This window comes from Oryctolagus cuniculus, chromosome 15, assembly GCF_051225735.1.
Source record: "Oryctolagus cuniculus isolate XC-2025 breed Fujian yellow rabbit chromosome 15, ASM5122573v1, whole genome shotgun sequence".
In the NCBI taxonomy this organism is placed as follows: Eukaryota; Metazoa; Chordata; class Mammalia; order Lagomorpha; family Leporidae; genus Oryctolagus; species Oryctolagus cuniculus.
This window is the reverse complement of record NC_142881.1, coordinates 27,678,156-27,693,139: the sequence shown is the minus strand read 5'-3', so window position 1 is coordinate 27,693,139 and position 14,984 is coordinate 27,678,156. Positions and strand designations below refer to the sequence as shown.

The 14,984-nt window shown below is 58.7% G+C and overlaps 1 protein-coding gene across 5 annotated transcripts; it reads right to left on the bottom strand.

Annotated features, from left to right (window-relative positions):
• Positions 1 to 1,120: 1,120 nt before the first annotated feature.
• LDB1 (LIM domain binding 1) lies at positions 1,121 to 14,299 on the bottom strand. Of its 5 annotated transcripts, none has more exons than XM_051824132.3 (11): positions 13,712 to 14,299; positions 6,104 to 6,206; positions 5,925 to 5,969; positions 5,733 to 5,808; positions 5,529 to 5,631; positions 5,244 to 5,416; positions 4,490 to 4,612; positions 4,193 to 4,276; positions 3,977 to 4,100; positions 3,676 to 3,824; positions 1,121 to 2,944 (listed from the first exon to the last, which is right to left on the bottom strand). In XM_051824132.3, the coding sequence occupies exons 1-11, from the start codon at positions 13,734 to 13,736 to the stop codon at positions 2,714 to 2,716; spliced, it is 1,236 nt and encodes a 411-aa protein (XP_051680092.1). In that variant the 5' UTR covers positions 13,737 to 14,299; the 3' UTR covers positions 1,121 to 2,713. The 5 variants fall into 5 exon arrangements, with proteins under 5 accessions (XP_051680092.1, XP_051680093.1, XP_008268617.1 ...); XM_051824133.3 differs by having other exon boundaries at positions 3,682 to 3,824; positions 13,712 to 14,124; XM_008270395.5 differs by lacking the exon at positions 13,712 to 14,299 and adding an exon at positions 8,647 to 9,184.
• Between the last annotated feature and the right edge of the window lie 685 nt (positions 14,300 to 14,984).

Sequence of the window (14,984 nt, the reverse complement as noted above, 5' to 3'; positions counted from 1 at the left end):
TTAAGACCCCCATTTCCAAGATCCACAGTAAGGTTCTTCCTACCTTGATGATCATCTTTAGAAGTTAAGAGAAGCAGAGATCTTCTATCTGCTGGTTCACTCCCCTATAATGGCCATGCCAGAGCCAGGAGCTTGGAACTCCCTCTGGGTCTCCCGCATAGGTGACAAGGGCCCAAGCACTTGCACCATCACCCACTGCCTCCCAGGATGCACTGGCAAGAAGCTGGACCGGAAGCAGGGTAGCCGGGACACTAACTGTGACGTGCATGTCCCACACAAGTTAAACTGCTGCATGAAATGTCCATCCCTTGGTGACCACCTCATGATGGGGGAGGGACTTGGAGATCAACTACTTGGACTGGCGTCTGAGAAGTGCCCTATTTCTCTTTCCAGCCTTCATGGAGTTCAGGCCGTCTGCCCCCCGTCAACAAAGCTTGGGTGTCCCCCTCCTTCCATCCTCCTACCCAAAGTCAGCAAGGAGACAAAGGATCCTGCTACTATCCGAATCCCCACCCAGGACCTCGGCCCACCGGGGAAGACGTTTCTTTCTCAGCTGGGCTGGCAGGCTGGGGGTTGGGTAGGGGTAGGAGTCTTACCAACAAAAAGCAGAAAAGAGAAGTGGGCATTGTGGGAGAGCAGGTTAAGCCACTGCATGGGTTCCTGAATGAAGTTCCTGGCTCCTGGCTTCAGCCTGGCCCAGTCCTGGCTACTATGGGCATTTGGCAAGTGAACCCAGCGGTGCAAGACCTCTCTGCTTTTCAAATAAATCTTAAAAAACAAAACACAAACCACAACACAGTCTCCCAGGCCCTCTTACTGCTCCTTGACCCTCAAGCACAAGCCCCTCCTACACAAGGACCCCTTTCCTGCCTCAGAAACCCAACCTTGCCAGCAGCCTCATGACAGCTGGGGCTGATGAGCAAGTCCCCAGTGAGGCTGGGAAACCAACTTTTGAGGGAGATGGGGCCAGGCAAGGGCATTTAGAGACATTCTTCAGGGTGTGGGGTGAAGGAGAGGTACAAACAGGGCCACTCCGAGAGTAAGGGGAAATGAAATGGGAGGAGCAGGAGGGACTGCCTTGGACTAGTCATTATTAGGTGGCAATGACCAACCAGGACACTCTCAAACCAAAAAGTCTCTTTATTGATCAGTACCATACATGACTCAAATGGCCCAAAAAAAAAAAAAAAAAAAAAAAAAAAAGGCATTACAGTTGGGTGGGACATCCACCTTCCTCACCCCTTCCCTCAGCTCCTGACACACCACCACCCTTCCCAAAGTGGCAGCCAACGTGGAGGAAACAGGGTGTGGTGGAGTGCAGACTCCAGAGGGAAGAGGGGAGAGGCGGTGCTAACACTTCCTGGGACTGGCCACAGGAAAAGGCGGCAAAGCCAGAGCTGGGTGTGGCTCCGTGGGACCCTGCTCCTGGTCTCTCCCCAGTCCTGAGCCTCCGCGTGTCTAACCAAGACACGCAGCTCAGGATTCTGGCTGCCTCCTTCTTTCCCTGAAGAAGGAGGGGGAGGGGATGTCGGGAGATGAAGACCCTCTACCTCAGCTGGGGGGCACAGGGGCCTATTTCTCCCTGGTGGGCTTAGAGCTGGGGCATCCTCTACAGCTCCTTCCCCTCTATGAGGGCAGGGTAGGCCTACATATGCAGTTGAGAGGTTGGGGAAAGAGTTCTGCAGGAGAGTGGATGAGCCCCTCTCCCATTCCATGCCTGCCCGACTGAGACAGAACAAAAAATACAGCGACAAACAAGGCTGCTCCCTTCCCTCCACACTCCCTAAGCGGGGCGCCTCCCCCATCCAAGACAGCTGTGTAGTGGAGGACTGTGAAGACTACACACCATGAGGGGTGGGGGGCTGGGACAGAGTGGGTCACGAGCACGAGGACAGGCCGGAGTCCTGGAGGCTGGGGAGCGACAGAGCAGGGGGCTGTCACGAAGACATGGCTGCCAAGGCCCTCCTGGCCATAGCATGTCTTCCCCAACTCCAGGCACTCCTGAGGGAAAGGGAAGAGAGATGGCAAAGTGTCTCCTTGGTCTGAAGCTCTGAAACTGTAAAAAAATGATCTGCGCACCTCCCCACCCCTCACCCCAACCTGGGCCCCAGGCCCCCCATCTGCTGGGAGTAGGGAGGTAGCTGGGCTTTGAATAGGAGGGAAGACGGGGGACGTGAATGACTTTTTTTTTTTAAACTTACATTTTTAATAATATATTTTTTTAAAAACTTGGAGCTGGGATAAATGGCAGAGGGAGGAGGAGCCCAGAGCTTTACCCCTCAATTACCAGCTGCCTAGGGGGAGGGGCATCCAGCCAAGCCCCGTGTAACTTCTTGAGTCCCTAAGAGTTGTGGGTACAGACAACCCAAGGCTTCAAGGGGGTAAAGTCAGGAGGACAGGGAACCCGGAGCTTGGAGTGACGATGGAGACAAACACCCTGGGGTGGGGTGGTCAGGACATTTCTCAGAGGCCCAGGGCCCACAGAGGCATCCACCTGAGTACCCCCTTCCCCCAAGAGGCTCTGCAGAGGCCAGGCCCAGCCCAGGGACACTGGGAGGCAAATCTTGGCACCTGCCCCCAGCAAGTCCAGTTCCTCCCTGAAGTGGGTGAATGGAGGATGCCCATGCTCAGTCTCTTCATTCTGTCTTCTGCTCCCTGGGGCTGCGAGGGGTGGGGCAGGCAGGCAGAGTGCTGGGTGGTCACGGCAGGGCCTTCACTGGGAGGCCTGTGACGTGGGGTTCTCCGATTTGCTTTCTTGGCTGGACGGAGGCTTGCTGTTCCAGGGGCTGTTGGCGCCCAGTGCAGGGGAGTTGTTAAAGCTGTCCTCGTCGTCAATGCCGTTGGCCGCGTCAAACTGGGTGTTCTCCAGACGGGTGATGAGCCTCTCGTCCTCGTCCCCGAACTCCCCGCCCATCAGGGTGGGCTCCCCCACCACCATCACATCCTGAGAGTGGCGGAGGTCCCCAAACATAATCGGGGCAGGGGCTCGCCCGACCCAGGGCGGCAGATACCCCCAGAGCCCCAGTGCCCACCCTGGACGCTCAATACCCTCCCCGCCCACTCCTCGGACCCCAATGTAAAGCCCAAACTCCGAGCTGACACCCTCAGCTCCCGGAACCCTTCCCACTGAAGGACACCAGAGCATCACAGCCTTTAGCCCGTGACTATCAGATTCTGGGAGAAGTCAGTCTACTCCCCTAGACGCCTAGTCCACTGCCCCCAGCTGTCAGGGGAGTCGCTACACTTCCGTCCACACGTAGGAACGCAGATCATAAACGTGAGGGAGGGGACTGTGTGCACGTGCATGTGTTCTAGACCTGCAAACACTCAAGTCTGCGTGTCCTCCTCTCAGTGCATGTGTGTGCGTGCGTGTGTGCATGCGTGTTTCTGACGGTCTGCGTGCTCCAAGCTATCGGTCCTCAAAGTCCGTATGTTCTCGTGGCTGTCTCCGTCCCTTGTGCCCTGCGTTCCTATGGCTGAGTCTGTGTGATCACAGCCAAGCGTGTGCCTGCCAAGGACTCTGTTCTCATCAGTGAAAGAAGTCTGTCCATGCTGGCAGAGTGCACGGGGAAAACTGCCTTTGCTTCTATGCCGGCTAGTGAGCTCGGGCCCGGACCAGGGTCAGGGGTGAGTGGTGGGGCAGCCCAGAAGAGAGAAGAAAGCCGAGATGCTTACAGGTACCTGGCTGGAGAGGGCGAAGGTGCTGGCCGGGCTCTTCTTCTTGCTGTTGCTGTTGTTGGTGTTGCCACCCCCCGAACTCATGGTGCTGCCCCCTGACATCTTCCGTTTCCGCCGCTTGCTGGGCTGCTGCCGTGCGGGTTCCGCTGTTGCAGGGAAGGAGGTTCAGGTGGGAAGGGCCCTGGCTGCCCTGTTCTCCAGTCTGGCTCCTACCCTGACCCCAGTTATGCAAGGCGGGAACAAGGCAGGGGGCAGGGGGAACAGCCTAAGGAGATAAAGCCACAGCCTGGGCACTCACCGGGGGGTGCGACCATGCGCTGCCACTTCTGGAAAAGGCAGGTCTTGAGGCAGTCTCGGGGGCTGAGGCTGTAAGTCTTGTGGCGGGACATGAGCTCCTGCATGGGCTCGAGTATCACACAGAGCTGGGGGCAGACCGGGAGGCGGCTTGTCAGGAGGGAGACACAGAGCCAACACCAAATGAGACGGGGCAGAAACTGAGTGACCAGAGACTCACTCGGAGGTAGTTGAGAGTGGAGTTGGACAGCCCACACCGCGTGATGTTTTTGGACAGCTGATCCAACATCTGGGGGTCCTGGGCCTGGAGGGCGAGGAAGACAGGACAGTGGCACTGCACCTGGGTTGTGTCCGCTCAGGTCCTATCATCTGAGCGTCGTGACACCCTTAGACGGACCGGGGCTGTTATGGAACCTGCTCTCCAAATGAGAAAGCCCGAACCCCGTCTGCGGCCACGTCAGGAAACAGCAGGCCCCGTTGCAACCCTTCCTGCTGCCTGCTGCTCCCTCGCACTCACGTGCATGGCAAGGATGCTGCGGGGGATGAGCTCTCGGTGCTGCCGGATGCTGAAGTGCCACGTCTTTATCCTCATCATGTCGTCAAACATGAACTCCAGGTATAGCCGGCCCTCCACGCACACCTGGGGGACAGGCCCGTCACAACCCTGCCCACTCCCCGAACCTACAAACATGCCTGCCAGAGTTTTCCCACGTTTCCAAGGCACATATTTTTGCTGCCTGCTCATAAATCTGGGTGCTTAACTGTTAGGGTAGCCCCTACCCCCTTTGTATGTGTTAACACCCTTGGCCCTTACAGAAAGACACATACGAGTGTCTAATACAAGGGCACTTCAAAAAGTTGGTGGAAAATGAGATTAAAGGTTAAAATGTATTTTGGTGTAAAAAGACTGGAAATCCAGTTTATCCATAATAGCTATTTTCCAAGCACTTTCTGAAGACCCCTCACACACATACACACAGAACAGAAAAACTTAACAGATCCTTGTCCTCTCCCCACCCAGCTTGTGACACAGCCCTCTGCGACAAGCTCTCCAGGGTCAGGCTCTGTGTCCCGCTGCACCACCGGGGACCAGAAAACTTCAAGCACACAAGCTCAAGGATCGTCTGCTGAATGCTGCAGTGTGCCTGCCTTCCCTTCTCATTTGGCCACGTCCCATTATGCCTCCCTGGGGAACAACCCTGAGTACAAGCTGGGAGAGAGGAAATCAAACCCAGGTGTCTTGGGGTCCCACATGCAGCTGGGTTGCTGACCTGAGTGAACATGGGTTTGCCGTGCTGGGTCACCATGCTACCCTGGTCACAGTCGAGGGACACAAAGTTGCTGTGGAATGCCTCCTTGGGATGCTTAAGCACATAGTACAGCTCCGTGGCACCCCCCTCAAAGATGCTGCGGAAGTAGCGTGGGATGAGGGTCCGGCCAATAGCTGTAGAGAGGAGACAAACTCTTCAAGACAGAGGAAGCTCAAAAGGGCCCAGGCAGATGTCTCCCCTGGCACTTCCAGAAACTACACAGCAGGACCCCCGGAGGTCACTCACTGTATCTCTTTGGTCCATCCTCCAGGCAGAAAGTGATGGTCAACATGGCGTCATCTTCAAAGAACTCAGTCGTGAAAGCATCCCACCAGAGATTGTCACACTCCTAGGGAGTGCAGAGGGGGGTTGTGTGTCTGTGTCACAGGGCAACCCACAGGAGTGCCCGGATCGCTCACCTCTTCCCAGCCCTCTTTCCTCTGGCCATACCTCTGTCCAGTTCTGAAGCCGTTTGTTAAGCTCAAATATCCTGTAGTCAGTTTGGTTGCCATATGGTGTATGCCTCCTGGGGAAGTAAAGGACAGAGGTCAGCAGGAGCAGAGCCTTCTCACTGTCCCCCAAGTCTGCCCTCTCCCATTACAATGGAAGACACCCCCCCCCCCCACGCTGGACTCCACTTACCCAATCCCAGGCTCCAGGTATGTAGGCGGGTACATGGGAGTTGGGCTGTGTAAGGGAAGAGGCTATGAGAATGGGGGTGGAAGACCGGAATTATTTGGTGGTGGTGGGGGTGTTACTCCCTCCCCTCTCCAGGCAGGGTCCCACCTGGAGAAGGGTAAGGAAGTGGCCAAGAGACTTACCCTACATCCCGATCTAGCATGGTGCCGGGATGGAAGGGGGGGAAGGCGTTGCCGTTCGGGGGCTCCTTCGGCGAGTACAGCTTGAACGACTTGGAGGAGCAACCTAGAAAGGAAGGAAAGCCCACTGAGCCGCCTGGGAGTTCTCCTGGGAGCCCGCTAGGCCAGGAAGATGGGTTTACTGAGCCCCCTGCCCAGATTACAACAAGGGACTACTCACTCTAGGAAGCACCTGTCTCCCTCTAACAAATCTGGTCTCGGTCTTTGTTTCATTAAGAAACCGGGAGTACTCAGCCCTAATCTCATACTCAAAACCCAATTTCTTCATTTTGCTGGGCCGTAGATGACGGAAGAGGAACTGACGCTGGGAAGAATACTAGTATCACAGAATATATATCCAAACATTAGAATCTGATTTTGACACACTCCCTTTTTATCTACATAGCTTCATTCAAGCATCTCAATCGCCTTGTGAGGTAGCAGGGTTGACTGAAATAGTCCCATTTTACAGATGAGGCAAAGCAGGTAACCCACAAAGCTAGGACTTGAGCCCAGATCCTTTGGACTCCCATATCATGTACTACTTCTAAACATCTGACCCCTTTACTGCCCTCTACAGACCAAGGTGGGGGAGGAGAAAGGGGGGGTCTTAGGTACTCTCTGCCCCTCCTCCACCTCCAGGGTCTCAGAAGCCCAGGGTCTGGGAAGATAAAGGGGGAGGGGGTGCCTGTTGGGTGCCACCCACCAGATAACCAGTTGGGCCTTCAGCCTCCCCCACCAACGGCCACTCCCTTATCAGCCCAGCCCCCACCCTCACACCCACCATGGGTAGAGTACTGTCTCCAAACCAGAAACCCAAAGCCTCAAGCCCTTCTCTCCTGAGACTTGCAGTGGGGGAGGGACAGAGCTGCCTCCACTGGATCCCAGGTCCAGGAGGCAAGTGATAACCAAACAAGGGTCTCTGCTGTGCATCTGTGCACCTGTACATGCCCCCTCTTCATCCAACAGCACACAATTCCCAGCAATCTCCTGCCCGAAAAAGTGTTCAGTTCATTGTTGGGTATGAGCCAGGTGCTCCTGCTGCTCTGCTAACCCCCTGCCAGAAATAGGGGGAAACTGAGGCACCGCCCCACAGGTTCTGGCCCTGGTCTAAGCAACTTCCGCAGGCCCCCAGATCTGGACTGCTTTGGGGAGGGTAGCTGTACTGGCAGAATGTGAGCTCCCTCCCCAGTGCAGACAGAAAACCTATGTTGTTCCTTGGGGGGAAGAGACAAAGGAAGACCCTGTGCCAACATGTGTCATTTAACTCTCTCCCCAGGGCCCTCTCCTCACAATGTGGGCAAAAGGAGGGTCCCAGAGGGGCCTAGACTGCACAGTCCCTGAAGGTGCCAGGAGTCAGAGCCTGTGTGTGCCTGCACATGCGTGTGCCTGCACATGCGTGTGCCTCATCCTGCCTAGCAGGCTTCCACCCTCATCTCGCCCCAACACGCCTACCAAGGGCTGGAACCCAGCAGCCCCAGGCAGGATCTGGGAGCCTCAATAGGCCCTCACCCCGCGCAAGCACTGTACAGGCCACATCCACATGGTCCAAGTATGGCACGCACTGCCTCCACATGCCAGTTTGGACCGAACCTGTGTCTCGGCAGAGACGGCCCCCACCCAGCCGCCAAGGTAGATTACCGCCACGCAGGAAACCCAAGTTTACACAGCCCACCAGAAGCCAGGCCTGGGCAATGAACTCAGAGTCTGCATTCTCCCATCTGGATCTCCTCCCATAGTTAGGGGATCCTTTCCCCCACAGCATAACTACCACCACCCCGAGTGCAGAGTCCACTTGAAGACATGTGTCAACTCGAGATCAGGACACCTGGGTTCCTTCCTCCCCAGTTCCAGAAAAGTCTCACAGCCTAAGTTCCTCTCTCTCCCTCTCTCTCAAGAAGGGACAGGCACTGCCTGGGACTGGGTATTGGCTTCTAGAGCTGAAGCCCAAGGTTCTGGGGTCTCTATTTACACCTCCAGTGAATGGACACAAACAAGCTCAGCAGCTCTCCTGAGCCACAGCAACTCCCAGTAGCCCCAGCACAAGAGCTTGGGAGTGAGAAGAGAAGGGGAGGGACATCACCCAGACCATCTGTCCCTGTTGCTGCCTGTCCCCAGTAGCAGGGGTGGAGGGAGCAAGGTGGGGGTGGGGGTGACGGGGATGTGTCCTCCAACCCGGGAGTGGGCCTGTTCCCCCACCCTAGCCATCTGGGAGTCTAATTTAGGAGGGGGGAAAGGAGACCAAGAGCCCAAACTAGTAAAGTTTTCTCAAGACTGTGCTACAACCTGGGGCTGATGGGGGGGTTCTTCCAGCTGGGCATTTCCATGGTAACGAGCCAGACCTGAGGGCAAGCCCCCTCCCTTCGTGGGGTGGGGGTGGCTGCCGGTGGGTGGGTCAGCAGGCCAGAGAGCCCCGGCCTCTTGAGCTGGGGCACCTCTCCCAGGCCAGGGCCGGACTGAGGGCCTTCCGCCCACCCCCAACAGGCTTGCAGGGTGCCCAGACTTACCTGGGAGAACTGAGGGGCCAGGAGAGGTGCGGGGAGCGGCTGGGAGCCCAGGGGGCCCTGGCAGGGGTGAGGACTGAGGGGGGCCAACTTCAGCCGCTCATGTCCCGAGTGGGACAGGCAGGCCTGGCTGGGAGCTCCACTCCACCGGCCGCACAAAGACGCACACGCACGGCCTTAGCCCGCCCCGCGGCGGCCACAGCCCCGGGGGAAAGTTACAATGGCCACTGGGCCGGGGGCTGGGGGCCAGGGGGCCGGCCTGGGGGGCGGGGGGCCGCGGGGAGTCCGGAGCCTTCTTTGTTTGCAAGGTTTCCCTCAACAATGGCTGCTCCGCTCTTTCCTCTCTCCTCCTCCTCCTCGGCTCTCCCCGCCGCCGCCTCTCGCTGCCTCTGCCTCCGAGCAGCCCGCCCGCCCTCCCCAGGCCACCGGGCCCTTCCGCTGGGGGCACCAGGAGAGGCAGGGCCCAGCACCCACACTCACTCGCACACTCAGACACACACGCAGCGCCCGCCGGCTGCCTGCCTTTTCTCCCTTTCTCTCCCTCCCTCCCTCCTCTCCTCCTCCTCCTCCTCCTCCCCGCTCGCTCTCTCCGAGCTCCTCTCCGAATGAGGCCCCAGGGCGGGCGGAGGGTGGAGCCGCCCCGCCGGCCCCGCCCCCTCCCCGCGAGGAAAGAGGAAGAGCGAGCGAGGGAGGGAGGGCGCGAGGGAGGGACTGCTGAGAAAAACAAAAGAGAGACAGAGACGGGGAGAGACAGGGGACCGACGGCCTGGGCCGGAAGAGACCTGGATGCAGGGGGAGGCCTGCGGGGGGGCAGGGGCGAAGCGCAGCCAGAGTCGTGGGCAGGGGGACTGTGCTCTCCTCTCCGCACACTCCCAGTGTCTTCGAACTGCCTCCCCAGCCTCCCCCCTACCCCGCCCCGGTCTCTCCTCCCTCCTCTCCCCAGAGGGCTCGGGGAGAAGGCTGGCCTGGGCTGCCACCCTGGGCTGCTCCGCGGAACTCCCCGAGCAGCTGGGGGGAGGCTCCGGGGGCTATTTTTGACAGAGACACATTCTGACTTCAGCCTGTAAACACCGATTGCTGGGAGGGGACACTCCGGGCTGCCCTGCCCCAACCCAGCCAAGTTCCAAGCCCCAGCCTGGGCTCACCTTAATGGGAAGCCCCCTTCCCCCCACCACCACCCTAAAGCCACGTGGTGTCAGAGCTGGGGAAGGCAAACTTGCCCCTTCAAGCCTCAGAGAGGGCACAGGAGTCAGCGGAGGTGGGCCTGTTCTTCAATTGGACAAGGGGCATCCCAAGGCAGGGGGCAGTTCTCAAACTTGGGGGCAGCCCAGGACTACTACCTAGACACACAGGACAAGGAAACCAAACACAGGGATAAGGGACTCTGGTACTTCCTACCTCTTTGCCATGTTAGTGTCTGCTCCTCTGCTACACACACACACACACACACACACACAGGTACTTGCATACAACCCCAAGGACAGAGGTTGTGCAACCATCACACCCTAGCACTGGGAATATCCTCCACGGATAACGAATCTCACTTTCACATAAATCAGTACCTGATACACCTGTCAACCTGTGATACACCTCAGGACACAGACAGGTACACACACACACACAGTCAGTCCCTGACTTCCACATAAACTGGGACCTGTTACACACATGTACTCCGACCCCCAATATACACACCGTAACACCATAACTGTCTCATGCCCCCATAACCCAGGACAGACTATCACACGCATACCCTGACTGACTGTTATACTGGAACTTACTCCATAAACCACCCTTCCTGAAACCTACATACTATTCCCCATCACAGCCTGGCTACAGCAGAGACCCCACTTTTCACAAACCTATTGAAACCCATGACATTGAAACCCCAAGCCAGACCTTGCAACATATATCCTGCCCCCAGGGCTTAACACATTGCCACTGATTACCAAGTTTACAGCCCAGCTCTCCAACCACCAACAGGGCAATCCCCATTACTTCCCAAGCTGTGTTCTCAGGCAGTCCCTGGAGAACTCCTTACAGTGCACAGGGCCAAACATCCTTACTCGTCTAGAAGGCAGGGACACAGGAGGGCTGGAGGCTGCAACTCTGGACTTTCAGCCCCACTATATTCACTAGCCCTGGGGCACTGCAGCCATTCCTCCCCCTCCTCCTCCAGGCCTCAAAGGACTGTCCACATGGAGAAGGGGGTTGGGTCTGTGCTCTGGGAATCTGCCCCTAGCCCAGAGCTCAGAACCCCCACCCAGCCCGCCTCCTCACACAAGGGCCCTCCTGTCTCACTGTGGGGAAGAAGGGCCCCTAAACACCAAGATGTCTCAAGACTCTGGCATATCACCCACACAGGCCCGTACCTCGTCCCCTTCTCTAGCAAGCCTGTGTCTGCTCTGAGCCAGTTTCCCTGGTGCACAGGGGCTCAGAACAGGTCCAGCTTGAGCACGCAAGTCTGAGTTAGAAGGACCTAAAATTGGTGGTGGCAGGGAGCAGCCAAGAATGACAAAGGTAAGGAGGGAGAGAAGACAGAGCACTCCTCCTGGAGGTGGACTCAAATGACAGCAGCCGCCCCAGCCCACAGGATAAGGTACCAGCACTGCCCCCTGCCTGGGCCCCTGACCCAGGCCTCCAGTGTGCCTGCCCCCCTTCCTTTGTCTGTGCCCGGCCTCCCGTTGGCCTGGCGCTCTGCCATCCTCCTCTCCTGGCTCCCAGCCGCCACCACTGCTGCCTCCTCCCCTCCCCCTACTCCTCCCTGCCTTAACCCTTCTGAGCCACATGCTGCCCCAGGCGGGCCCTGGCACTCTTAGCATCCTGCCCAGGGCGATGCCCCTTAGCAGAGGTTCCTCCTGCTTCTGGCCCTTTCAGCCCCAGAAGTGGCTTCCACCACAGGAGCACTATGGGAGCTAGGGGTGCGTGTATGTGTGTATCTTCTGGTATTTCTGTGTGTGCATGTGTGTGGGTCTGCGTGTGCTCTGGCTTCCCTCAGTCACATGTGTGGGGCATGTGCTGTCTCTGCCGGGCTGGGGGAGGAGGAGGAGCCAGGAGACAGCAGAGCACAAAGGAGAGACTCAGGCAGGCAGGCAGGCAGGCAAGCAGGCGGCAGGCGACCTGCCAGGGCACCTCAGCCCTCACCCCAGGGCAGCTCAAGGCGGGGGAGTCTCTGGGCTTGAACTGCTAATCCAGCGACGATGCCCTTGCATACTTGCATGGCTCCTGACCACCCATGCTAGAATGATCCCCTCTCTTACCCCAACTCCTACCATTCCCTACCTCCACGCCACTCTTGGCAAGCTCTTCCCGTGTGGCTCTCCTTGAAGTCTAACCTCAGTCCATCCTCTGTGCTGTTAATCCATCACACTTCTCCATGGCCAGGAGGAACAGTCCTCACTCTTTGCCATCTTTTGCCCCCTCTCCTTCAGCCAGTCCACCAAGACACACAAAAAGAATATGCCTTTTGGGGGCAATGTCTGAACTTGTGCCCCTCCCCCACCCATGGCACACCCCTGCACACAGGTCTTCTTCCTGTCCCCATGCTGCTGCCCCCAGAGTAAGAAACTTTCCCTGTCTTCCCACTGGACCCAGGCACCTTGTCCCAACTTCAGAACCAACCTTCCAACCGCCTCCAGCCTGAAAACCCTCTGTATACACCCCCTGCCCCATCTAAGAATCAAAACCGAAGACTCAGTCCTCTAGTTTGCTCAGTCTTAGTTTTTGCTTTGCTCCTGTGTGGAGATGGAGGGTCAGGACCCAGGATGGCCCGAGAGCATGCATGGATATGAATGGGGTACTGCCCAGCATGGGGCGATTAGAAGGAAGAAAATACTCAAAACATGCACACCCAGCTCCTAGGAGAAAGGGTGGTGGAGCAAGGCAGGATTCCAGCTTGGCCAGTTCTTCCTTCTCTCTCCCACTCTCTACAGCAGGAGTCAGCTGCTTCCACACTGGGATATTCCAGGATCCTTAGACTCTCTTAGCCCTCCCTCTGCGGCCCTGTGCCCCTTAAATGTCAGCCTCAGCAGGCCCTTGGTGTGTGCCCAGCCCGGCCCAGCCCGGCCTGGGTCACGTGATTGCCAAGGAAGCTTCCACACTGGCAGCTTCCCTGGGGATGTGTGGCTGTGTTTGTGTGTATTTGGGGGTGGGGTCCAGTTGGGGAATACAGGCCTCCCAGAGAACCAGCATCTGGAGGGGCTAGATTCAGTGAGGCTGCCTTCCTGGAGGAAGCTGATGCCAGCCCGGAACAGGAGGACCAATCTGAGGACCCTCCGTGGAACACCTCTCCCAGTCACATGGCTTCTGTCTTTCCTCCCCCTCCAGGAAAAAGCACTGCCCCTAGGAAGAGCTGAAAGGTCTTAGGGAGGCAGGAACGTGAACTCTGCAAGTTCTCACTTTGGGGTCAAGCGCTGCTCTCCCCAACTTAACTCTCCACCAATCACTCTATTTCCTAGTTTTCCTGGGGCTGTCACATTCCCCCTCCCACTAGCGCAGAGATGCCAGACCCAAGGGCCCAATTATCAGGCACCCCCCAAGGAGTACCTCCTGCCCCTCAGGAGGGACAACCTTCCCTGGCAACAGGCAGGCAAAGTTGGAGGGGGGCAAGATGGGCCCCCGTAAACTCTCCCCCAAAACAGGTCCTTGGAAACAGCCTGAAGGGGGTGTCACAGAATATGTAAGAGGCAATAGGCAGCAGGGAAGGGGGGGCACCCCAAACCAGCCAATCACAACTCTATGATGACCTAAGGGGGGGGTCAAAAGTCCAGAGTCACTTGTGATTGGCTAACACCCTGGAATTCTGGGAATTTCAGTCCCCCCAACCCCTCCCCAATTAGCTTCCCCCCCAGAAAAACACATACACATAAGCTAGCCTCTGTGCCCCCTCCCAACGCCTCTGGGCGGGTGCGTCTTTACACGGTAGGGGAAAACCCTCCCTGCGGACCCCATATAGCCCCAACCTCCCCCATCCCATTGACGACCCCCACACAAGTTCTCGCCAACCAAGGGGTGAGGGGTCCGCGGGGAGGGTCAGGAAGGGAGGGGCCAGGCGACCGCGCGCCCCACTCACCAGGACAGGCACAGCCCACTGACATCTTCACATCGCCCGCCGCTGGGGGCCCAGCCGAGTCACGGTGCCCGCCCCTCGCGGGGGGACAGGCCGGGCATGAGCCGCCGCCGCCGCCCGCGGCCCCCGCTGCCCTCGCCGCCGGCCCGACCCGGCCTCTGCCCGGTGCGGGCGGCCCCTGGCTGCAGCGAGGGGCCTGTCAGGCGCCGAGCAGACAGGAAGGAAGCCAGGCAGGAAGGCGAGCTGCCGCTGCGTGTGTGCGCGCGGGCGTGCGTCCCCGGAGTGTGTGTCCGTGTGTGCGCGTGTGCGTGTGCGTGTCTGTGCGCTCCCGCCGCCCTCGCCGCCGCCCTCCCCGCAGCCGCCGCCGCCGCCGCCGCCGCTCCCCCGCCCGCGCCCGCGCCCGCGTCCTCGCGCTCGCGCTCGCCTCTCGCTGGCGCCGGTTCTCCAGCCCCCGGCGGGCTGGGCCGGGCTTTATTAATATGCTAATTGTCCTGCTAGTGGGAGGGGAGAGCTGTGTCAAAGTGACCTGGACGAGCGCGCAGCTAGCGACGACGTGCGTGCGCCGCGCGGCGGGAGGGCGGCGAGGGGCCCGGAGCGCTCAGCGAACGGCATGCATGTGACGCAGCTTTTAAAAAAGGAGACGGAGGCAGAGACCCCAGAAGGGGAGGACGGTGTGGAGGGGGGGATGGGAGGCGAAGCCTCACATTCGGTGTCTGTCCTCCGGGTGCCGCCGGGTTGGGAGCGTGGCTGAGCCGGCGCGGGAGCCGGGGCTGGGGAGGCGGAGCCAGGGTGGGCAGTGAGGTGTAGCTCTCTCCACCCCAGGCCGCGTTCCGGGAGGGGAAAAGGGACCAATGATCACCGGCCCTTGCTCCCTGCGGAGACCCCCTGCCTTATTGTAGAGACCCCTTTTTATGCACCCCTACCCCAGGCTGGGTTGGGAGAGAAACACTATCCTAATTTTCTGCAGCAACCCTGCAACTCACCCCCCCAAAATTAACCACTCCTCCCTTGCCTGCTAAACCAGTTGGGACTAGAACTAAAAGGGTTAATTAAGTGGGGTTCCCGCCCTCCCCCCGCCCAAAGGCTTGGGATCCGCGTTTTGCTGGGGGGAGGGGGCTGCGGAATGACCACCTGGCTGGACTGGGTAGGGGGAGAGCAGCCATCCTTCCCCCTCACGGGCTCTGACGCATCAGTCAAGACTCTCCTCCCTTCCCCCCCTTCATCCAGCCTCGGCGCCTTCCACACCCCACCCCGCCTCCGCCCCCGTGCCTGGAAG

Bases quoted from the DNA above. Each gene is read 5' to 3' on its own strand.
- LDB1 (XM_051824132.3), bottom strand. From the start codon at position 13,736: ATGTCAGTGGGCTGTGCCTGTCCTG. The intron at 4,277-4,489 runs GTGAGTGCGAGG...CTCGCCCTCCAG, and splicing joins GCAGCATCCTTGCCATGCAC to GCCCAGGACCCCCAGATGTT. The intron at 2,945-3,675 runs GTAAGCATCTCG...CGCCACTCTCAG, and splicing joins CCCTCTCCAGCCAGGTACCT to GATGTGATGGTGGTGGGGGA.